At 37.9% G+C, this 25,425-nt stretch overlaps 2 protein-coding genes and 2 non-coding genes across 7 annotated transcripts in view; 3 read left to right on the plus strand and 1 right to left on the minus strand.

Annotated features, from left to right (window-relative positions):
* STK26 (serine/threonine kinase 26) overlaps window positions 1-21,304 on the plus strand; it is a 63,398-nt gene extending 42,094 nt beyond the window's left edge. For 2 of the 3 annotated variants that reach the window (XM_003796949.1, XM_003796950.1), the window contains 9 exons: window positions 7,404-7,460; window positions 12,721-12,829; window positions 12,911-13,068; window positions 13,837-14,022; window positions 15,955-16,103; window positions 17,146-17,239; window positions 17,941-18,003; window positions 18,087-18,223; window positions 19,527-21,304. In XM_003796949.1, coding sequence (XP_003796997.1) covers window positions 7,404-7,460; window positions 12,721-12,829; window positions 12,911-13,068; window positions 13,837-14,022; window positions 15,955-16,103; window positions 17,146-17,239; window positions 17,941-18,003; window positions 18,087-18,223; window positions 19,527-19,551 — 978 coding nt within the window. In that variant the 3' untranslated portion in view covers window positions 19,552-21,304. The remainder of the gene's footprint in view (window positions 1-7,403; window positions 7,461-12,720; window positions 12,830-12,910; window positions 13,069-13,836; window positions 14,023-15,954; window positions 16,104-17,145; window positions 17,240-17,940; window positions 18,004-18,086; window positions 18,224-19,526) is intronic. The other variant, XM_012809643.1, reaches the window with a different exon arrangement.
* On the plus strand, window positions 2,860-2,947 carry TRNAI-UAU. The gene is given in 2 exon segments: window positions 2,860-2,897; window positions 2,912-2,947. It is a non-coding gene; the product is annotated as a tRNA-Ile (tRNA).
* Window positions 3,592-3,679, plus strand: TRNAI-UAU. The gene is given in 2 exon segments: window positions 3,592-3,629; window positions 3,644-3,679. It is a non-coding gene; the product is annotated as a tRNA-Ile (tRNA).
* A 1,226-nt stretch (window positions 21,305-22,530) lies between the features above and the next one.
* Window positions 22,531-25,425, minus strand: part of FRMD7 (FERM domain containing 7) — a 59,269-nt gene continuing 56,374 nt past the window's right edge. The window contains exon 12 of one of the 2 annotated variants that reach the window (XM_012809636.1): window positions 22,531-24,485. In XM_012809636.1, coding sequence (XP_012665090.1) covers window positions 23,391-24,485 — 1,095 coding nt within the window. In that variant the 3' untranslated portion in view covers window positions 22,531-23,390. The remainder of the gene's footprint in view (window positions 24,486-25,425) is intronic. The other variant, XM_003796951.1, reaches the window with a different exon arrangement.

Raw genomic sequence — 25,425 nt, forward strand, 5'->3', positions numbered from 1 at the left:
AGCCCACAGGTTTCTTTTTTAAGTAGCACAATATATACATGTACTAGTCACCTGGTAATTACTTAATTTTTAAATAAATGAAATTGATTTTTGTTTGTCATAAATTGCGATTATACAATGTACTCAGACCAATCAATAATATAAAACCATTATCTAAGATGTCTTCTTAAATGATTAAACTGAATTATTTTTATCACCCATTATTAATTAAAACCTGTGATATGAAAGACAGCATTGAAGAACATAGAACATGTTGCTTAATGATAAAATTATAGAAATGTATAGCTAGCTGATACTATTTATATATATTTATACCACTAGAGAGACATACATACCGCATATATACACAGAAAAAGAAAAATGTCCTATGATCTTATAACCTTTTCATACTATTTATTTAAATCACTTTTTTAAATTGGCCAACTCAATTATTTTTTTTATTTAAATTAAAACATAGTATGACTTCCTGGGCTTGCATTTTTTTCTTAAACTAAAATCACATCAACTATAACAAGGTTCTGTTTAAAGTAGTCAACTTAATTCAAGGCCACATCCTCTTAGTACCATCAAGGAACTGCTTTCTCAATCAACCTACGTACTTATTATGATCTACACTTCCATTTCAGGTGACATGGGGATATTCTGTAAATCTCGTTAACCGAGCAAAGTTAGGGTATGGGTTTTTCTCAGGTTGTTCTCACACAGATCATACATGGACCAGGACCTCACTATAAGCTAGAGGAAAAAGTTATTACATTTGAGAGAAAATTATCTGCTCTTTGAAACTGTATGCAGTTGTAGTGATTTCCTTGAGCCATGCAGAAAACGTACTAGATATTCATTTTGACTGAGCTCACTGTATAACTTCATTTTCAGAACCAAGAGTAAAAACCAGACAAACACAGTATGACCACAGTGTTTTCCTTTAATTTTAGTTCACTGCAGATTTTCTTGACAGACAAAGTTAGTCTTTATGAAGAGTGCTAAAATAAGCAAACCCTTCCCTTCTGATCTCATAATATTGGAAGAATCTTTTATAATCTTTAAATATTTTTCTAGTTCAATGTAAATCTTAAAATAAAGCTCATTCTGGCATTGAATAGAATTTGAATCATGCCTTTATTTGCAGCTGAAAATTGCCTTTAGATTTCCATGTTATGTCAAGGAAATATTGTCCCCCCCACACACACACACTACCAGCAGTATTTATTTTTTTTAAAAAAGGAATTGAATGAAATGAAATATTCCAGAATAGTCTGTACAGTTTTGAGACCTTCTCATTATTTTTCAATGCAACTGTGTGTGTGCTTACACCTCGTGTTTGTTCAGTGCCTCTGGAATATTCTTTCACTTTTAACGTTTTTGTGGGGTTCTCTGGTAAAACTTGAAGGAAATGAAAGAAAGGAATAGCTTTAAACTTAATAAAACACAGTGCTAAGGAGCTGCATATTAGAATCAGTTCACCAGACATTTATTTATTAAATGCCTATTATATGTATTCTTCTCATTCTACACATTTCCTTGGTCCATCTCATCCACTTTATTCTGACAACTTGCAAATTCATGTCTCTGATTCTAACCTTTCTCCTCAGTCCCAAATATATATTTACAACTTACCTCATATAACCTTTGGTTCCATTAAGTACAGTAACTCTAAAACTGAGGAAGTAGCATTTGAGCTAGGTCTTACGTAAGATGATAGTAGAGTTTAAGATGGATGTGAAGGTGGACTATGAACAAGGCATTCCAAACTGGAAGAAAATGGCTCAGAGGTAGAAAAAGTGTCACCATATTATAGGTCAGATGATCTCTTATTGTCCCTTGTAATTTTATGAATCTCATGTGCTGTGTTTTTATAACTGTAGTAAAATATACATGACATAAAATTTACCAATTTAACAGTACAGTTGAGTGGCATCAAGTACATCCACGTTGTTGGGCAGCTCTCACCACCATCCGCTTCCACAACACCTTTACCCATTTATATCGATTGAATAATAACTTCTCTTCCCCTACAGTCATTGGCAACTACCATTCTACCTTTTGTCTCTATGAATTTGACAACTCTGGGTACCTCATATACATGGAACCACACATTACGTGTCCTTTCCTTTTGTGACTGGCTTCTTTCAGTTATACACACACACATGCTACTTTATGTTACTCATATTTTCATCAGCTGTTGGGTTAATAGACTAGCTCACTTAATCCAACATGTATATTGTATAAATAATGCTCTGTCAAATACAAATAACATATAATGGGTATTTCAGATATTTTTCGTGAAACCACATTCCGTGGAGTATTTCTTTTTCCGCTTTGGCCAAGCGTCTGCTTTAGCTGCAAACAGTTGCGGTTGAGAGCCCTCATAGGATGCCAGAGTGGATACTCCTGACACCAGTACTTTGTTACCGCTAGGACCCAACTTCTTTCCAGTAACAACTACAACTCTTAGAGCAGTTACTCTTCAGGTATTCCGAATCTGGGGACAGTTTCCTAATCCTGACTGACCATCTATGTTGATGCATGACGTTAAACTTAACTCCTTCAGACCACCGTTCAAGGACGTGGCTCTTTTAATTTAATTTATTTATTTATTTTGAAATAGAGTCTCACTATGTCGCCCAGGGCAGAGTGCCGTGGCTCACACACCGCTCACAGCAACCTCCAACTCTTGGACTTAAGTGATTCTCTTGCCTCAGCCTCCCAAGTAGCTGGGACTACAGGCACGCGCCACAACGGCGGGCTATTTTTTTTTATTTTAATTTTTATTTGCATATGGAACACACGGAGAGCTGACCAGTGAGGTCATTGGCTATGAACACCTGAAGTATTCTGCTGCGTAAGGGGGTAACCGAAGCTCCAGTGGCGCAATCGGTTAGCGCATGGTACTTATATGACAGTATTAGAAATGCCGAGGTTGTGAGTTCGAGCCTCACCTGGAGCACAGTGTTTTGGGTTTTTTTGTTTTTGTTTTGAGACAGAGTCTTACTAAGTTGCCCTCGGTTGAGTGCTCTGGCGTCATAGCTCATAGCAACCTCCAACTCCTGGGCTTAAGCGATTCTCTTGCCTCAGCTACCCAAGTAGCTGGGACTACAGGTGCCTGCCACAACTCCCCCGCTATTTTTTCTTTAATTTTTATATGCATATGGAACACAAGGCGGAGCTGTCCAGTGGCTATGAACAACTGAAATACTCTGCTGAGCAAGAATGTGATTGGAGCTCCAGCGGTGCAATCTGTTAGCACATGGTACTAATATGACACTGGGAATGGAGTGATACTGAGAATGTGAATTTGAGTCTTACCTGGAGCACAATGTTTTGTTTTGTTTTGTTTTGAGATAGAGTCTCACTACGTTGCTTCAGTAGAGTGCCAAGGTGTCACCAATCACAGCAACCTTAGACTCTTGGGCTTAAATGATTCTCTTGCCTCAGCCTCCCAAGTAGCTGGGACTACAGGCGCGCGCCACAACGGCCGGCTATTTTTTTTATTTTAATTTTTATTTGCATATGGAACACAAGGAGAGCTGACCAGTGAGGTCATTGGCTATGAACACCTGAAGTATTCTGCTGAGTAAGGGGGTAACTGAAGCTCCAGTGGTGCAATCGGTTAGCGCATGGTACTTATATGACAGTATTAGAAATGCCGAGGTTGTGAGTTCGAGCCTCACCTGGAGCACGGTTTTTTGGTTTGTTTGTTTTTTTTAAGACAGGGTCTTACTAGGTTGCCCTCGGTAGAGTGCCCTAGCGTCATAGCTCATAGCAACCTCCAACTCTTGGGCTTAAGTGATTCTCTTGCCTCAGCTGCCCAAGTAGCTGGGACTACAGGCGCCCACCACAATGCCCTGGCAATTTTTTTTAAATTTTTATTTGCATATGGAACACAAGGCGGAGCTGTCCAGTGAGGTCACTGGCTATGAACAACTGAAGTATTCTGCTGAGTAAGGGGGTAACCGGAGCTCCAGTGGCACGATCGGTTAGCATGTGGTACTAATATGACGCTGGAAATGGAGTGATAGTGAGGTTGTGAGTGCAAGTCTCACTTGGAGCACATTGTTTTTTGCACTGTCCTATTAGTACCATGTGCTAACTGGCAAGCGGAATGATACCGAGGTTGTGAGTTGGCATCTCACCTAAAGCACTTTTTGTTTGTTTGTTTTGGGGGTTTTGTGTGTGTGTGTGAGACAGTCTCGTTATGTCACCCTTGGTAGAGTGCTGTGACGTCACAGCTCACAGCAACCTCAAACTCTTGGGCATAAGCGATTCTCTTGCTTGAGCTGCCCAAGTAGCTGGGACTACAGGCGCCCGCCACAATGCCCAGCTATTTTTTTTAATTGCAATTGTCACTGTTCTGTTTGTTTGTTTGTTTAGCTGGCCTGGGCCGTGTTCAAACCCACTACCCTCTGCGTATGTGGCCGGCGCCCTACCCACTGAGCCTCAGGCGCCACCTGTGGATCTTTTTATAAGTGAAGAAGTGGAGATGTGCTAGGTTTATGGTTATGGTTTACAGTCACTTGGCTCTTTAAGAATTGTAAAGCAGTAGGTAGATACCATCATAGCCTTTTAAATTATTTTAAAGACAAACCAATCACACTTATTTGTACTCTCCAATTCTATTGCCAGATATCAAAAGTATTTTGTCATTTCCCAAAATAATGGGAGCATGGGGTCAAGGTTTTTGGTTGGCTTTTCTTTGACTGGGGATTTGATTAAACCATTGAGACCTACTGTGGACAAGGAATCAGTCAGATGATCCTCTGTGGGTTAAGCTTCCTTGAGCAAGGAGGAGCCACATGAGCTTACCCTTTTCACCAGTGCCCATGTAGGCTTTCCTTCAGACCCATGCCTGCCTAGAAACTTTCTGAATGTTCTTATCTGTGGTCTTCCCTCAATGAGGCTTGTCTCTAGAAGTGGCAGTCAAAAAGAGGTAGCTAGAAAAGTTATTGTGTAGCTTTGGTCCTCTTCCTGTCTCAGAAGAGTTCTAGTTCTGCTGGACAGCTTGCTTGCTGGTAGGAAGCCTTATTTTCAGATCTAGAAATTACTTGGTTATAACTTTAATAACTCAACAATATATATTACTTTGTAAAGTTCCATTTCAAGCTTTCTATAAATACTTCTTAGTGACAGATAGTTGGCAAGTTTCCATTTTGAATTGGTACAAACAAAAAGGCATACAATGTTTTTAACTTGGAAAACAGGTGCTTTCATTCATGCAGAACTGTAAAACAGATAAACATGTTTTATAAGATCTTTTTCTTTTAAATGCCTGATGAATGGGAAGCTTTCTGAATTCATATGGTAGAGTATAGTATGTTAGAAGCAAATGTGGCAAAAGAAAAAAAAATTCTTAAGCTATATGCCATTATAAGAACCCCTTTTGTTTTCTCTTTTTAAAAGTATAAAGAAACAATCAAGGTCATAATTCCCAGGTTCTAAATGCCTAATTTCTTTCTATACACAAATACAAGTTACATGAACCTCTGCTGAAACTCCTCTTCCCTGGCCATTATGATAAGGGACTGACTTCCTTTCTCTCCTGCTGTAGACATTATTGCTAACAGACTTTGAGCTTTCTTTCCTCAGTTCAAGCTACAACAGGACAGAGTAGATGACAAGATTAGCAGAGGAGGGAGACAATTTAGGGGAACACCATTTCTCTTTCTCCTATACATTATACATAGTGTCAGCATCAAGAAGGGAGAATCCTAGTGTCTTAATTCACTGAACCCTCCCTCCCTGGCTCCTAACCCTAGGCCATGTCCCATTCCTCACACTGTAATGTCAATTCAACTCTGATTCTTCGACCCTCCCCCATCCTCTAGGCACTCCTTGTTCTGTCACTGGAGTCCATTCTCTGCCTTGATAAAGTCCCGGCCCCATGGAGATGCTTGGAAATTTTAAATTGAACTCCCGACTACCTCCCAGGGATTTTAGAGTTTGAGGGCTACCGGCAGTAGCTAGAGAATCTTCATGCCACAGCTGGAGCTGTATAGGTGACAAATGTGTTTCTGGCATCCCAAGTTGAAGCACAACACTGAATATATTTTTTTCCTAGAAAAATTGTTACAGCATAAATAGTAGTGAGTTTCTCTGGTACTCCTCATGCTATACTAGGAATACAATTGTGTGAAATTGTCTTTTGGGAAGAGTACCCCAGGTATCTAGATAATATTTTTATAGGAAAATGTTTTTACTTTCAAAATTCCAATCATCTTGCTTAAAAATTGACTTCTGGTGGCTCGGCGCCTGTGGCTCAAGCAGCTAAGTCGCCAGCCACATACACCTGAGCTGGTGCGTTCAAATCCAGCCCGGGCCTGCCAAACAACAATGATGGCTGCAACCAAAAAATAGCGGGGCATTGTGGTGGGCGCCTATAGTCCCAGCTACTTGGGAGGCAGAGGCCGGAGACTTGCTTGAGCCCAGGAGTTGGAGGTTGCTGTGAGCTGCGATGCCACAGCACTCTACCCAGGGCGACAGCTTGAGGCTCTGTCTAAAAAAAAAAAAAAAATTGACTTCTGGAACACAATCCAGTGACAGTATAGTCAAACCAAACATTCTACTTCTAGTCCTAGCTCCAAGGTCCCACAAAAATCTAGAGAATATCACTCATGAAATGGTATGAAGAGAGGTATCTCTAGTGTTTTAAGCTATAGATGAAGAAAGGTTTAATGATTTATTTCAATGTTTAACTGATAAAACTGGTGTGTGTGGGTATCCACCTGTTTTAGAATTCATATACATATATGTCTCCCCATGAACCCCATTTCCTCTTCAGTTCATAATGGAGTTAATTCATCCTAGAACAATCATATGCTTTTTAAGCTACAGACTCCCTTTTTCTTATCTAATTGCATCAGAGAAAAAATAAACAATATTCTTTTTAGGGTCTATGCATGTACCAAAAATAAATATCCATTAATCCTGGTTGATAAATCTTGGGAAGTTACATTAAAACCAATGAAAGCCAACAACTAGAATACAGCAAAATATCCAGTGTCCTTAAACTCTGAATCACATGTGAAACACTCGAAATTTCTACCAGTCTCCACTTAGCTCCTCATTCTTTAATGCAGCTGTCTTTTCCTTTCAGTATTATCATTCAAGTTAATAATTCAGTGCTGTGATTTATTTTTCTGAGATTTATAAAAATTACTAATAGTTCGGTAATAGAAAATAATACCTTAATTTTTTTTTAGCTATATCATAGGCAAAATAAGTTTGGAGAAAGAGTCTGAGCTGAGAACTTTACTTTTATTTGTAATACTCTATGGATAAAAATATATTCCAATTTCCAAATAACCACTTTTAAACATATTTTAGAATCTGTCCACGAGTATATATTGTTTTAACATTTTTGCTAGTATGTTATTTTGTAATTATTATGTTGTTTCATGACTTTACAGGGTTCTAAGTTATGGATAATAATGGAATACCTGGGTGGTGGTTCTGCACTGGATCTTGTAAGTATTATAAGAAATTACACAGCTGTACCTATGTACACACCTTCATCCGTACCTAAACTTTCCATTCTTTTAATTGATGTAAACAATGTCTTTTGGGCAAGCTAATTGGTTTCTTTGGTTAATATGTTCATATTAACTCTTCAGGACCTTATGTAGGTGCCAGATATATTGTAGGTTTAAACATGGTGCTGATATTTTAAGAGTATATAAGAAATGCAAAGAGCTTAATAAAATAAAGTCCCTCAGGTTAGAAGTAGGTGTATGTCAACTGCTGTCAGTTTTGAGTTTGACTTTGTAAGCTTATCTCTGGAAATACTGAATGCTCTTAGATTTAAGAAAAAAAAATATGTAATATAGGTAATTGTCACTGAAAGTGGTTATTATGGACAGAGTGTGTCCTCCCTAAGTTCATATGTTAAGATTCTACCCCCAGTGTGTTGGTACTGGAAGGTGTGAGGCCACTGGGAAGTCATTAGATGATGAAGGTGGCACCCTCATGAGTGAGATCAGTGCCCTTGACAAAGAGACCGCATAGAGCTCTCTAGTTCTCTTTCTACCACGTGAAGCTACAATGAGAAGAAGGCCATCTGGAAACCAGACACCTGCTGGCATCTTGATGTTGGACTTCCTTCCCAGCCTCCAGAACTGTGAGAAATATATTTGTTGTGATATTCTGTTATCAACAGCCCAAACTGACTGAGATAGTGGTTCTAGTGGTCTGACCAAGTAGGCCTGCAGATCCAGTTCTCCAGAGAACACCTACACTTCTGTAGGTCATTTCGAAATGTGACGGTGTTTCTGGTTTTCACAATGACTTGAAGTGCTACTGCCATTTTAATGGGCAGGGATATCAGAATGCCAAAATCCTGCAATGTATTGGAAAATTCCATTCAGTGAATATGTGTTTATACACGGCATTGCTTCTTGGCCTTTTGGCTAAGATCAAGTGTGTTTATACACAGGATGTCTTTGAGAAACACTTGCTTTCCCCAAGTTAGTGTCATCCTATCATTGTTGTTCTTATTTCTCTCTTTTAAAACCTTTATTAATATTCCATTATATTAAAATTTAATATGCATTATGAGCAGAAACTTTGTGCAATAGAATACCACTGGGCTGGCCTATGGGAGTTTGAGGTGATAGCACTGGTTTTACTCATAACTAAATCTATGGCTGTGAACCAGACAATCAGATAAAATCCCTGGACTTGGATGTCCTATAAAACAAAGAAGTTGAGTTATTTCTTTAATGTGGTATGTCTTTTATTTGCATGCTTCTGACTTTGAAATTATAGAGTATGCTATTTGTAAGGACAGAGTGTTTTAGATAATTACTGAATAATATTTTAATTATATCTTTAAGTGGAACACTGAGTTTTCCTAACTAAAAGTCATTAAATATTTTTAGAAGGCTTTAACTCTGACTGCCAACTGAGTTTCACCTAATACTATGAACAGAAATGGCCATAAGAGATTTTCTTTCCTTTCGGCAGAACCATACTTAAGCCAGTCTAAAGAAACCATAATTAAACTTGATAGACAACCTCTCTATTTCTAGGAATTTATGTCAATTTAATCAGTTGCTAAATTTGGTAATCCTTCCTTGTGTCTAATTTAATTCTTGAATCCTAAAGCTTGAGTATATTTTTTCTTTCTCCTCTGTGGTGAGAGGCCACCTCTGGTGTTTCTTTATATAATAATCCTTCATGTATGTGCAGTCAGGCTTCATTTTGCCCTTGAAAGTAAATAATCTCATTTTTATTTGTCTTGTCAGAGAGTCTTGTTATACAATAGTTTGTTCATTAGCTCCACAAGAAACATCTTAATTGTTCTGTTCTTTTGACTATTAAGAGCCCTTTCCAAATTGATCGGTTACTTTTTCTGGTCCCCCAAGGTGCTCACGTCTCTTTGCTGTGTTGTAGGCATTGGCAAAACTAGTTCATTCTGTTCATCAGGACCATGATAGCAATGTTCCTCACTGACCTAACCGCAACTAAAATCCCCAGTCTGTATCCTCTGGTAGTAGCAGTTTGATCAGTTCTGTGAAATCTCCAAGTGACATGATTGTGAGATTTTAATCTCACCCTGCCATTCTAATCTGTTCTTAATAAAACAAATAACAATTTGTATCAAGTCAACAAATCAAAAATGTTTTCAGTGCAGTATTGGCTAAGAATAAAAAAACTGTCTTATTCCCAGTGCTACCACTGATTGCCTGGCTAATACGTGTATCAGTATCAACCAAGCCATTTAATCTCTTTGTGCTTTAATTTCCTCAAACGTAAAATGAAGAAATAAGATTAGTAATCTCTAGTTTTGTTTTTCTAGCTCTGGAAGTTCATAATATTGTGATTTAATTATAAACCTCATTTAACTGGATTTTATAGGAAGAAGAATTAATGAAAAAATGGAAAATGTGCGATTCCTTTTCCATGTGTACTCCTGTATAGATGAATACTTTCATTTGGGTAATCTAAGAGAGGATTAAGTGTACAGAAGGGCTCTGCTACCAGGGACAAGGGGACACAAGAGGGATATTATGCATACAGTGTTTCTCACTTTGAAGTGGTACCTGGTGCCTGACTTGTGAAATAACATAAGATTATGACATGTCAGTTATTTCAGCATTATATACTGTGTACCTCAAGAGTCTCTCCCACTCTTGAAAAAGCAATTAGTTGTGTGTGAGCAGATTGGGAGTACATTGTACACTACTTCATTGAATGTATTATATCCTTCTCCTTTCCAAAAAGAATTGCAGTGGTTTACAACAAAAACACATATAATAAGGTGACTAGAATAAAAAACGAACACTAAGAAAATAAAGTGGGAACAATATGCTAGCCAAAAGAGCAGGCATAATTATCATAGTATACTATAGACAACTTCCTATAAGTCAAAGGAGCGTAGGGGAGGATTCATGGGCCCACAATTGCACAGTTTCTGAAAGAGCAATTTTCTCTCTCTTACATATCCTCATTTGGTATCAGATGCAATATACTGACTGCCCTGGGGCAGAGGTGTCACCTATTAGAGAGATGGCAACATCTCCAGTCATTGGAGAGAAGTTCCATTATGCACTCCAGGATGGTAAACAAACATCCTGGCATTATCTCTCCAAGGTTGTACTGGAAATAGAAAAACAACCTCTGTTCCATCTACTCTACCTTCTTTCCCTTTCCAACTCCCTTCGCTCTCCATCTCTAATTATTATCAACATGTCTAAGGAAACACTCTAACCACAAGGTTGGGGAGAGTGTTCTGTGTTATAATAAATCAGAAAAACTCACCCATACCACTATTTCATGCCCATTTCCTTGCCCCAGAGTCTTTCTTCCCATCCCCCTCCAATACCCACTTAATGGAGATTTTACCTTTTTTTTTTTTTTTTTTTTTTTTTGAGACAGAGCCTCAAAACTGTCACCCTGGGTAGCATACCATGGCATCACAGCTCCCTGCAACCTCAAACTCCTGGGCCAAATGATTCTCTTGCCTCAGCCTCCCAAGTAGCTGGGACCTCAGACGCCCACCACAACACCCGGCCATTTTGGGGTTGTAGCTGTCATTATTTGGCAGGCCTGGGCTGGATTCCAACCGCTAGCTCTGGTGTATGTGGCTGGCGCTTTAGCCATTTGAGCTACAGGCGCCGAGCCTGGAGATTTTACTTTTATTGAATTTTAAACTAATCTCAAACACAGCAGATAAGCTCGTGGATCTTTAGGACTCCTTTTTTCTTGTTTTTACTGACATATACTGTGTTTGTTTTAAATTCCATATTAGGTGCTATAGTGGCTTATTCATGCTGTGTTTAAATGTCCTTCAGAATGATAGCTAGTACCCCTTTATGGCCTTTGTCCTATTTCGTAATTAACCAAGGGCCCTCCTCTGGCCCTGCCAACATTTTATGATCAGGTGATTCTAAATACTAAACTTAAGCAGTATGACATTTGTCCTTCAGCTAGTTGGTAGTACCTCAGCAGTTTGTTGCTAGCCATCAATAAGATAATATGCCATTTTAACCTTTTCTAAAAAACGTTAGAAACTACTTTAATCACTACTGTTTAAATAGAAACATTTGGGGTGGAAGTTGATAGATTTAAAAGTAAATAGATAATGTTACCTAGGAAAGGGACCTATTGAATTACAAACATCCCTGGAGTATACTATATACCCAGGCCCCAGTTAATATTAAATGGTGAGACCGAAGTATGGGTTCTATTTAAAGTTGCTAAATTTCAACATGAAAGTGCCCTTTATTCAGCATAAATATGGCATTCATGAAAGATGAAATATACAAGGTGCCAAAGAGCTGTGGATCCCTCCCAGGGTGAGGCAGAGTGGGCAATGTTTGATTTTTACCACTTCTTCCCTCCTTACGGCAAACAGAACTCTACCTCGGCTCTGACTCGAGATTCCCACCCTTTCCTGTAATAATATTGTACAGTCCACTGTTTGTGCTTTATGAGGTACCAGAATTTTTAAATAACCATTTATTTTAAAGGGAAATTTTCAGATATTCCATTACAAGTTCTCCTGAAACTTAATCATTGCTTTCCTTGTATTTCAGTTGGAACTACTGGCTTTGGTACAGGGATGGGGAAAGAAAGGAAAATGTGTTACATTTATTTGAAAAACATCCCTCCATGATTCAAAAAAAAAATTATAATGAAAGTCTGAATAGTTTAATTATTATGTCCCTGGCTACATTTATAATTTGAATCTCAAAAAGGGTCTACTCTTCACAATATTATTGAAACACATAAATGTGATGAATCTGATTAAATAGTTGCTATGGGAATCTTATGGGTTATCTCATCTAAAAATCAGTTTAGTGTCAATATGTAATAATTTTTTAACAGCAAATGTGCAGACTTAGATAGCTGATTTATTTCTTTATTCTGTTTGGAAAAAAAAGATAGCTTGTTCTGTCATTCACTCATATTTGCCAAATCTTTGTAAATATTGAGGAACCTCAGAATTTGGGCCCTAGGATATGGGTAAAAGCACTTGTATTATCTTTGAATGTTAAATGTGAGAATCATTTAAAGACCTGTTCAGTCCTTTGACTTACCTTTCTTTGTTCTTTCCTCACATTTAAATTTTTCCTTATTTGTTTAAATATTGGCTTAATAAACAGAACTGCTTCATGTATCTTAAGTGATTCCCTTATTTCAAAGATAACAATTTTAAATATTATGTTTCCAAGCTTATGTACATGTGTATGTGTGTGTGTGTGTGTGTGTGTTTTGCCCCTTAAGCTTCGAGCTGGTCCATTTGATGAGTTCCAGATTGCTACCATGCTAAAGGAGATTTTGAAAGGTCTGGACTATTTGCATTCAGAGAAGAAAATTCACCGAGACATAAAAGGTATACAAAAGTCTAATATGAACCTGAGAAAAATAGGTGCATTCTGAGGAAGCTGAGGTTTTTTTTCCTTTTTCCTCTTAGCTGCCAATGTCTTGCTCTCTGAACAAGGAGATGTTAAACTTGCTGACTTCGGAGTTGCTGGCCAGCTGACAGATACACAAATTAAAAGAAATACCTTTGTGGGAACTCCATTTTGGATGGCTCCTGAAGTTATTCAACAATCAGCTTATGACTCAAAAGTAAAGTATCGCCTGTACAAACTATTTTGTTTTTATTAGTAAATTGTAGATAGCATAAAACAAACTGCCTTATTTTTCCTTCTTTTACAAGTGTTTCTCGAGCTAGAATTATATCATATTTAGCTGCTTAATCCTAAATTCCCTTGATGCTGGTAATATTTTAGAAGCTATTACTTCAATGGCTTTCCTTCCTACTTGGAATAAAATCCTTAATCCTTCCTGTGACATATAAGGCTCTCTGTGATCTGGCCATGGTCTGCCCCTCCGGTCTCATCTCTCATCACTTTCTTCTATACTCTATCTGCTTCAGCACGGTGGCTTCATTATTGGCCCTCACGCATGGCAAGTACATGTTGGCATCAGCACCTTTGCAATTGCCCTTCTGTCTGGAACAACCTTCCTTCCAGTCAAGTGTCTGCTGAAATATCACCCATGCAGAGAATTTTTCCCTGGCCATCCTATGTAAATCTGAAACCCCCTTGACCCCATCATTCATTATTCTCTTACTTCGCTTTGTGATTTTCTTCACAGAACTTAGCACCATCTGACATCACATTATCTAGTTATCTATTTATCTGTCTCTTCTACTAGAATGTAAGCCCCTTGAGAGCACGGATTTTTGTCTGGCTTATTAATGCCACATTTCTCTAGAGACTTTAACACTGTATGACCATTAAATTCCACAGGCTATTCTGTGGCAGTGTATTGGAATGGAGCTTCAAGGTGATATATATTTATTTTTTTTCTTTTTTTTTCCTCTTACCTTAGGCTGACATTTGGTCACTGGGAATAACTGCAATTGAACTGGCCAAGGGAGAGCCCCCTAACTCTGATATGCATCCGATGCGAGTTCTATTTCTTATTCCAAAAAACAACCCTCCAACTCTTGTTGGAGACTTTACTAAGTCTTTTAAGGAGTTCATCGATGCTTGCCTGAACAAAGATCCATCATTTGTGAGTATATATTGCTATTACTACTATTTGCTTTCCATTCTTAGATCTACTTATAATAAAGTAGCTTTCCCTACCCTGGGGGGATACAGTACATGTGAAAATAGGGTAAGATGCATTCAGCATCCGGGTTCTTCCCTCTGTGTTGCTAACTCTGTTCAATTTTTAACCAGAACCTCAGTTCCTTTTCTCTTTTCCTTGTATCTTTTGCTTGGTCTCCAACTTCTTCCTTATTCTGTTTATCACTTCGTATTTCAAGGGGAAGGACAAGTGAGAAATAAAGTTCATTTTCTATTACATCGTAATAAAAGTATACATATAAATACAATGGCTTTTATTAAACTGCTTTCATTTTTAATGAAAGTTATGTATAACTATTTTTATTTAGTGTTACTACTTTTTATTTTATTTTATTGTTATTATTCTTTTTTGCTGTTTTTGGCCGGGGCTGGGTTTGAGCCCACCACCTCCGGCACATGGAGCTGGTGCCCTATTCCTTTGAGCCACAGGCACTGCCCACCTAACACTATTTTTTTAATGTTTAGATATGTCAGCATGAAGTTGTATACTTTTTCCTAGTCCAGTGAGCTTTACTCATTTACTTGGCAAATCTGATTATAGTTGTTATACTTTTAAAATAAAGCTACCTATGACTTCTAGAGACTAGAAATATATAAGACCTGTAAACTTTATATAACTATTTTAAGTTGATAATAAACATTGGGATATTAATAAAATGAAAGGGGCACCTGGTGTGTTTATTTAGATGCAGTGGGAATTGATGCATGATGGAAAAGGAATTATAAGATATGAGCAAATAAGAACAAAATTACGTGGCGGCTCAGTGAGTAGGGCGCCGGCACCATATACCGAGAGTGGGGGGTTCGAACCTGGCCCCAGCCAAACTGCAACAAAAAATAGCCGGGTACTGTGGCAGGCACCTATAGTCCTAGCTACTTGAGAGGCTGAGGCAAGAGAATCACTCTAAGCCGAAGAGCTGGAGTTTGCTGTGAGCTGTGACACCACATCACTCCACCAAGGGCAACAAACTGAGACTCGGGTCTCTAGAAAAAAAAAAAAGAATAAATGTCTTAACATAATAAGTAAACAAGATGAGGTATATATAAACCAGTATGATGTAAGCATTCCTAATTCTGTATGAAATCAGCACATTGTACCCCATAAGGCATTAATGTATACACAAAAAGAATTAGGGGTTCATAAGATATGTGCAAGTAATAACAAAATTACAGCCTCCCTAGTTTCTTTTTTTTTTTTTTTGAGACAGAGCCTCAAACTGTCGCCCTGGGTAGAGTGCCATGGCATCACAGCTCACAGCAACCTCCAACTCCTGGGCTCAAGCAAGTCTCCTGCCTCAGCCTCCCAAGTAGCTGGGACCACAGGCACCCACCGTAACGCCTGGCTATTTTTTTGGTTGCCGCTGTCATTGTGGTTTGGCAGGCCCGGGCTGGATTTGAACCCGCCACCTTAGGTGTATGTGGCTGGCGCCTTAGCCACTTGAGCCACAGGTGCCGAGCCACCCTTGCTAGTTTTCACCAGCTTTTTCCAATTTACAGTAAATGCAATTAAAGTACATTAAAGCATTTTTTTGAAATGGTTTTAAATTTTTACTTTACTTTCTAAATTCTGTGTTTCTGTGCTTTTGAGAAGTTCCTGCCTATCAGTTTGCTGGTAGGTAAGCCACCTTTGACCATTAGGATTTCACAAATTGGGGTCCCAAAGTAGTACATTTAATTTGTTTGCCTTGAGCCACTTTAATAATAGGATTGGCCATTTTCCTACAGCATTTTGGTTGTGTTCATGTCTACAGACATACCTTTATGCTTTTTGGCTTTATACTAATGATTTTACCATCCCTTGTAATCATAAAGAGTCTAGAAATAGTCATGTATCTTTCTTTACTGCTTTTTTTAGCGTCCTACAGCTAAAGAACTTCTGAAACACAAATTCATCGTGAAAAATTCAAAGAAAACTTCTTATCTGACTGAACTGATAGATCGATTTAAAAGATGGAAGGCAGAAGGGCACAGTGATGATGATTCGGATTCCGAGGGCTCTGATTCGTATGTACAAATTGTTAATTTCTATGTGGGGAGCCCGTCTTAATAGTGCCTATCTTTTAGCTATAATCCAGTGTGCTTGTTCTGGCATAAAAATTATAAACCCTATTCTGAGGTTTCACCTTAGAAACTGTGAAAGTCTTTTTCAGTCACAGTTTGTGGAATACAATGAATTTGGAAACATGTTTTTCTTGAAAGTGAAAAGCTCTAGTTTTAAATGGTCTCAGTCTAACCCCTAGTGGATACTTGAGTATATTACAAAATTTTGGAATACGATTCAATTAAAGGTGTTATATTAGTTTGCCCAAAGTAGTAAGGAACTCTGTGTTCTCATACTTTGATGACAGCCTGCAAAATCCCTCTAGAGAACTGACCTCCGCACTTTTCCCACGTCTTGGCCACATACCAAACCATGATCAGACTGGCACATTTAAATATTCGCTTATGTATGATTTTTACCCCTTAAAAAAGTTATGGTCTTTAACAGCAGCATTTATATGAACAATTCAAACTCTAAGACCCTAACTTAATTTAGTCCAGAAAAGTCTATATAGGCTATACCAGAATTTACTCCTAGAACAGCTAAACTGGCACAAAGGCAGCACCAAATTTTTTTAGATAATACTCTTCACACTCCCTCATTTATGGGAAATTGTCCAAGTTTTGAAAAGATAAAGTCAGGATATCTTGTACCCTGTTCTAATGGTTGTTAGCCCTAGCTGCCGGTGAGTTACCCAAGGAACTGTAAAGCAATCACAGTCTGCTACCGGAGCTCCTAATTCAGTCTGGGGAGGGGTGGGAGACAAGGATGTATATATGGTAGAAAGTCTCGGTGGGATTCTGAAGGACACTTAAAACTGGGAACAAGGGCTATTCTTTTGAAAATGTAGTATTCACCTGAAACTGAGATCGAGTGTTTTTTTATACAATGAGTTTTTAAGCATTGGCGCAATTACCTCTTCCAAGTCCACTTGCATTGATTCTGTGTTTCCACCAAGCTGAATCATTTAAGAATTTATAGAAGTGTCTTTGGCAACCTCCTTAGGGAATCCACAAGTAAGGAAAATAATACTCATCCCGAATGGAGCTTTACCACTGTGCGGAAGAAGCCTGATGCAAAGAAACTACAGAATGGCGCAGTATGTATATGGAGACCATCACTCCCTCTTGATCGACTTTTAAAAATTGTGTTGTGAGGCTCGGCACCTATAGCTCAACCGGCTAAGGCGCCAGCCACGTACACCTAAGGTGGCGGGTTCGAATCCCCAGCCCGGACCCGCCAAACAACAATGACGGCTGCAACCAAAAAATAGCCGGGCGTTGTGGCGGGCGCCTGTGGTCCCAGCTACTTGGGAGGCTGAGGCAGGAGACTCGCTTGAGCCCAGGAGTTGGAGGTTGCTGTGAGCTGTAATGCCACGGCACTCTACCCAGGGGGACAGCTTGAGGCTCTGTCTCAAAAAAAAAAAAAATTGTGTTGTGAGATTACCGTGACCCCACGTTGTTAGGATTTAACATGCCTAAATGCCTGTCTGTCTCACTATGTACACAGTATTCTTCATTGTTATTGGCTTTGAGCTAATTAATGAAAGTTGTTTAAGAGCCATTGGTATTTTTTAAATGCATTTCACCTAGAGACACATAAGCCCAGGAAATCATAGATATGTATTATAATCCTGGAAGTTAAAAGACTTCTGGATGATGAATAAAGGTTACTGATAGAAAGCATAGGGACTAGGGACTTCGGGCAGTGGAAGATTCAAATTAGTTCACATTTATTATAGAATAAGAAAAGCATGACTATTTTAATTTCATGTGTATAATCTACATTATTTGTTCAAAGGAACAAGATCTTGTGCAAACCCTGAGCTGTTTGTCAATGATAATCACACCTGCATTTGCTGAGGTAAGTACAGGTCCATTAGCATTGAATATCTATGTTAAAGAGTATATAATATTTGAAATGTTACAACTCTTAATCTTCCTCAGCTTAAACAGCAGGATGAAAATAATGCTAGCAGGAATCAGGCAATTGAAGAACTCGAGAAAAGTATTGCTGTGGCCGAAGCTGCCTGCCCTGGCATCACAGACAAAATGGTGAAGAAATTAATTGAAAAATTTCAGAAGTAAGCTTAAAATTTTATTTTAAAAATTATTTTGCATTTTTGGTTGGCTGTTAATTTATGATACAGTATTCTTATCTTGAAGTATTCCTTAAGAAGTCGCCTTTTGATACATAGTTGTATGCTTGAAAACAGTTTTGTTTGTTGTCCATCTTAAACATTAGCTTTTGGAACGACAAGGTAATTTTCCAGTTATAAAATGGCCTGGTTTTATTTTTCTCTCCCTTCAAGTAGAAGTATAGAGAAAAGGTCACTGAGCATATTCTTTTCTGGGCCCTTGTAACCATAACTTGGGAATGCTTTCATTCTTGACACTACTCTCAGAATTTGAAGAGAAACCACTATGCCCATAGTATCCAGTGCTGTTTGAAAAGTTAAGGAAAAAGTCTTTTTTTGGCGGAGGAGGGGCGTTGAGACAAAGTCTCACTCTGTATCCTTGGTAGAATGCTGTGGTGTCATAGCTCACAGCAACTTCGTACTCCTGGGTTTTACCAATCCTCTTCCCTCAGCCTCCCAAGTAGCTGGGACTGCAGACGCCCACCACAACACCCGGCTAGTTTTTCAATTTTTTAGTAGAGATGGGGTCTTGCTCTTGTTCAGGCTGATCTCAAACTCCTAAGCTCAGGCCATCCACCCGTCTCAGCTTCCCAGAGTGCTGGCATTTCCGGGCATGAGCCACCACATCTGGCAAGGAAAAGGTTTTTAGGTAGAGGTACTAAAAGGCCCATATGTTCTACTCTATTTTTATTGCTACCTCTTGAAGTATTACCTTGATTTTGTTCACAGTTAAAGAAGTTCTTACATTTAATCTTTAAATGTTTTTAAATAAGACCTTTACATACACACACACATATACTCCTTAGCTCAAGCAAGCTGTAAACTAAAATGGTACTAATTTTAGCTTTAACCTCATTGTATCTCTTCTTGGCACATCTTTATATTTCTTCGTATTTGTGATCCCACTGGGATCAAGTTGGAGCAAACTAATTGGCCTATAAAATCACATCCTTTCCAAGAACTTTCTATCTGATAAGGCCCACTTGTCCTCATAAACTAAAGCTCCTCTTAAAATCCCTTAGATTTCAATGGAAAACTTCCATTTGTTTTCCAATTTGCAGTCAATCAATTGGAAGTTGTAAAAGTGATTTTTGAATTTTTATTTTATATCTTAATATCTACATGATGAGATTCAGTAGAAAGTACTTACCTCATTTGCTGAATCAGTTTATTCATTGCAGAGTTCATACAAATGAGAAACATAAACATGCGTATTGTACAGTGATTGAAGTTTTTCTTCATTTTCTAGGTGTTCAGCGGATGAATCCTCCTAAGGGACTTATTATTGGCTTTTGTTTCATATGGACTCAAAAAAACCCACCAAAGCTACTTCAAGCTTAACAATGCTTAATTCATGAGCTCCATGTGCCTTTTGGATCTTTGCGACATTGAAGATTTGGAAGAAGCTAGTCAACTATTTTGTGATGGTGTTTATCATTTTCTATTTTAAAGAGATTATTTTGTAAGGGATAACTTTTAATACTATAGTTTCACCTGTATTCTAGTAAATGTTGAGATACAGTTTTGCTTTTAGGTATTGTTATTTCTTAAGTTAGTAGGATGAATACCTTTCACGTTTTGGTCTTCGGTTAAGTATACACTCACGAAACATGCAGGTCTTTCAAAGTCATCTTAAATATCCATCTGTAGTAAATCATCAGGCTTCAAAAGGCTTTTTTCTTAAAAAAAAAACAAACATTCTAAAAATGACTATCGGTGGGGAGGTGAAAATAAGTTGTATCTTGTTAAAATGGAAGTTTTTAATAAGCTCTTGGAAACAAAATCTGTAAAAGTATTGACTCTTCAACCAAGTTGGGATGATATTCTAGGAAGCTCAGTGATTATGACATTTGAGAGCCCTGTGTCTGAAGCATTTACAGGCAAGATGTAGCAACAGAAGTACCTCTTGGTGTGCAGTATTTACCTTCTCTTTAGAGGCAATTACCCTTATTTAACGTGGTTAGAAATTTCAAGCAAGATCATTTTAGCTAAGGATGGGTTTTTGATAATACTAGAATTAGCATGGCTTCATTTTTTAAATCTTCAGCCCAAATTGCATATTATATGTTTGGATTTGGAGAGCTTTAAGAAAAAGCAATTGTCATGTGATTAAATACCTGATCAACAGGTATAAATGTAACTTACACCAGCATATTTTTGTCGTGGTAGTGAATTGTGCTATAAACTATTTATAGTTTTATTCTTCATAATTATCAGTACATAAGCATCATTTGTTCTTTTTTTGTAAGAGTATTTAAATGAGCATTTTCTAGTTCATATGAAAATAACCTTAATACAAGATGATTTTTGTCCATTCAAGGGTAAGTTCGATTGTACAATTAATTTTCAGTTATATTTATGGAACTATTAAGTGGGTAATACCTTTTTCTTTTAAGCCCAACATATATTATGCCTGCCTAAGATCTGAACTGGGGCTGTATTTCAGTAGTTGTAGAATTATTGATATGAATTAGTTTTGCTAGTTAACTTTTTATTATTTGGATCTGCACAATTTGGTTTTTGCACAAGTCATTTTTATCTGAATAAATGCCAAATATTAAAAGAAAAATGTTCTTCAGGTAAAGAATTCAGTTTTTAGTCAAAGTGGCCATTACATCCTCTTTTTAAAAAAATAATATCTTGAGAACATTATTGTGGTATCATATGCCAAGAAAATTATTTTAATTGGTGCCTATACTGTAACAATGACTTTTAATGTGTTGTATTTTTCAAATAATGGTTCAGTTAAGTTTTTCACTTGCTATGTAACTGAAATTCAATTATAGTTTATAATTTGTAGAGTTTTGGAAATTAATTTTGTAACTCATATCATGGATTTAAATGAATATTTTTGTAGAAGTAAAAGCAACAAATTTATAAACTGATTATTTGAAATTTTATGACATAATTACATCCCAAATGCAAATTATATTGTTTAGTCATTGTAGTTATTAGTCCTGTAAACTGTTTCTATGTGAAGCATACTCCAGTGTTTTGTGGATTTAAAAAAATAAATATTTAAATTTCCTGGCCTCAATGTTTGTTTTCCTTGAAGTGGGGGTGTCATGCGGTGTTTCAGTTTCAAATGATTTCTCCTTTGACTTTTAATGTTCTAACATTAAAATCAAAGTTTCTATTGGAAACTATAAGATACTCAATACTTCATTATTGATTATAGCTACGGTGATTTCTGCTTCTTATCTTGACAAAATTATTAAAGAAGTCCCCTTTCCCTGGAAAATGTCCTGGGTTGGATAGTAAGTTATATGGTCACTTTGATCATTGTTTTAGGAGATCATATGCAGACATAAATGTAGTGAAGATTGTTAGAAATTGAGATGAGAAATAACAAATAACATAAAGAGTTTGAGTTTTTCCTAAAAAAAGTTCGAGGGTGAACTTTATAGCTTTAGGAATCCACGTGTATAGGATTAACATATAGGTGACTGGGCTTCAGTATCTTCTTATTATTACCTAGCTACTTTAGACTTGTGAGTTACTGGGGGAAAAAGTGCTACAACATAGGAAAGGGATGGAATGAGGCATATCAAACAGGATTTTTCTGATGTAAGTACAAGGAAAGTAAGGAAACTATTTCATACATCTTTTCTCCATTAAGTTATACATAAAAATAGCTTGCCTATATAATTGGATCATTTCTCTGAAGTTAGTACTTTATCTTGTAAATATGTTGGACTTTATATTAAAGTCAATGAACAAAATAGAGTTCTCAAATAAGGTGTCTACCTTCCAGGAGGACCAGTAAGAAAATTCTAAAGGAGTCCAGAATGGGATTTGTATTCATTTACTCAGCCTGTTATCAGTACTATCTTTTTTCCTTTATCTCCTCTTCCACTTTTTCCACTCATACCATACATTTTCACTTCTCACCTTTCCCTTATTCTGTAAATGTCCCTTTCCTTAGTAATAGGCAAGAAGCAATCACTTCTGATTTTTTTTTTTTTTTGAGACAGAGCCTCAAGCTATCACCCTGGGTAGAGTGCGGTGGCATCACAGCTCACAGCAACCTCCAACTCCTGGGCTCAAGCGAGTCTCCTGCTTCAGCCTCCCAAGTAGCTGGGACCACAGGCACCCACCACAACGCCCAGCTATTTTTTGGTTGCAGCCGTCATTGTTTTTGGTGGGCCCAGGCTGGATTCGAACCCGCCACCTTAGGTGTATGTGGCTGGTGCCTTAGCCATTTGAGCCACAGGTGTCGAGCCCACTTCTGAAATTGATCAAACAAGAAAAACCATGCTTATAACTTATTCTTTATTTACATGGACTTTTCCATGTTTATTGCAATGACATCTCATTTCCTTGCCTACGTACATGCAAAAAGATACAGCAAAAATAAATTCTGGCAGGAAATATTAGGTAAACAAATTGGCCTGTTAACTATTATCTTTAATTAGACAAAGCAGATAGTTAAGAATATAAAAGTTATACATCAGACATCATAATATCCTTATCAAGTATATATCTAGCTTCAGAGATTAATTTAATTCATGAATTTACTAGGTTTAGAATTCTGCCAAGTTCTAGATTTATTATTCTGTTAAGAGGATCTATGCCCCCACCTTGAACCTGAGGATGTAGGAGGACAGTGTTCCCCTATATATATTATAAAATTTGAAGTTTTTCCCTTAAAACTTTTTACTGGGCCCTACACAAATAGTAAGGACTGAAACCTTTGTTTAATATTGTTTAAGAACAAAATGATCAACACAGTCACAAGCTACTAAATCACTAAATGTCATTAGAAGCCAGTTCCATATACCAACCGAGGCTATGACCTTCTTCAGTGTTGAAGAACCTGACCTTCACATACAGTGTCTCTGAGAAAATGTGTAATGGATATGACATAGCCACTTCACCCCACCGTAGTGCTGGTGAGGAGAGGGTATGTTACAGAATTCTTTCACACAGAAGTGTGAAGCACAAGGAACAAGGCAGCAGTTGGATCTTTCAAAAGCTAGGTGCCCCAAATTGGAAGATATCCTCAACACCAATGAATTTGTACTAAGATAATACTTTCTACAAAAGGTTCATTATTTCTTGACCAAGCTGGTAACATGGAACTGGTCCTGAAATGTTCATAGTGCTTATCCTTTTAAGCTAAAAAGTAATTATATGGTTTTAGCAAAGTCCTGTCTTCAGCAGTTGATGGTTTGAAAGAAACATCTTCATCTTCTTCATCTAGCTGTAGACTACCAGAAGACAAGCGGATTCTGGCCATGGGTGACTTTATTCCTTTGCCATACAAAGAGTAGTAGTCTGGTTTAAGAATCTCTGCTTCCAAATCACTGGATTCACTAGCTACATACCTTTCTGCTGTACTCTGACCTGTTAGAATTTCTGGAAACTCCTGCTCTGCAAACATACATGTAAACAGGTCTGCCTTACGACTGAGAGCAGGACAAGGCCCTAAAGGTCTGAATTCTGACCCAAAAGGAAAACGGATAGTTTTCATGTCTGATTGGCTCTGGGACCGTTTAGGGGTTTGTTCTGGAATGTTGTATTCAAATGTGTCTTCTAAATTGGGGTCTTCCTCTTCTAGATCTATATCGATGTCGGTTCTACCACTAGTCCTGGCCATTGCTTCTTGAAGTTCTTGAAGGTCTTGCTGAAAGCTCTTAATTCTGATATTCCTTGGGCTTCTTTTGGCTGACTTCATTGCCACGGACTCTATATAGCTGTCTGCCCTTATTCTTTCCTCTGCCAAGATTGGAGATCGTGTGGGCACCTGAGGTGGCTTGTCCACATAAAAAAAGACTTGGGGAGGCATGATATCAACCTGCTGACTAGTGCAAGGAATATAGGGCACATCTGTATAAGTTAGTTGCCTTGCTGGACTCACTTTGCTTGTGAGGCCAGAAGATGTGCTCATCTGATTGTCATCAAACTTACAGCTTGTTTGGAAGGAGCTTAGAGGACTTCTCTCCTCAAAGAAGTCTCTGGGATCAGGGTCAAGATTGGGGTCAGTGTTAAAGACAGGGTCTATATAAATAAAAGGGAAAGAGGAACTGCTTTGGGACTGATGTAAAAATGTGGGATCCGCCTCTGCTTTGGAATACTCCAGTTCAGAAGCAAATGTCACTTCCACTGCCGAGTTCCTCCTCCGGCTGTCTAGTCCCGGCTCCGATGCATGTACTCCATTCACATTTCGGTAGTACCCACCACCATAAGCGAGTCTCAAATCTTCCACCTTGAGAAAAAGGACATGTTGGTGAAAGAAAGAAAAAGCCATTTGGTTGGGGTGGGGGCAGGGATCTAATGAGCCTCCAATTTTGAAAAGGTAGTTTTTCGCACAATCATTTCAATCCAGGTTCTATTCTAGGGCAGATAAATATATACAGAAAGGGTGATGACTTGCACCACATCCCAATTTATGTGTGACAAAGGACACACGATGCTACTCTTTCTCAATGCCATCTCCCTTCCAGACTCTGAAGGTTATGTACTTCAAACATTTGGTTTGGTAGCTATATTAATGAACCAAGAGTCCTGCCTGATTATCAGTCTTGCTTCTGTCTCTGACTTGCTGTGTGACTTTAGACAAGTGTCCTAACTTTGCTGCTTCAGCCTCCTCCCTATTTTCTGTAAGATGGTGTGCAGGAGTGCTATGAATGGCATGAGAGGTTTGTATACTAAATGGTCCCTTTCATCATTATACCTCTGATGCCTTTGTATAAAAACTGCCTGTGACTTGAATGAAAGCAAGAGAGTTTATGAGACCTATAATTACTTTTTTAAAAAGAGCAAGAGAAAAATAATTACCAAGGCTCATACTATAAATTTCAAAGGAAGCCATCATCTCACAGTCCCAGGAGATCAACACTTTGTCCTTACGTTAGATAATTACACAGTAAAAATACTTTAAATCCTTAACCCAAGACCTTATACCTTCCTCTCAGCCTTAAGATTTTCATAGGTAAAGAAGCAAAGCTTTAAGTTGAAAAATTCAAAGCCATAAAAATTCTTTTGGATCTGCATTTTGCAAGATGTTAGCAATACAGGTTGAAATTTGAAGGTGTGTCAGATCCTTCCAATCTAGAAAGTACACTCCAGTCAGTGGTAGTTTACTACATGGTCTTCTATTGGCAGGAAAGATTGAGCTGACAGACCTCTCCAGGAGGCTAACCTAC

This window comes from Otolemur garnettii, unplaced genomic scaffold, assembly GCF_000181295.1.
Source record: "Otolemur garnettii isolate 467f Iridium unplaced genomic scaffold, OtoGar3 scaffold00109, whole genome shotgun sequence".
Classification (NCBI taxonomy): domain Eukaryota; kingdom Metazoa; phylum Chordata; class Mammalia; order Primates; family Galagidae; genus Otolemur; species Otolemur garnettii.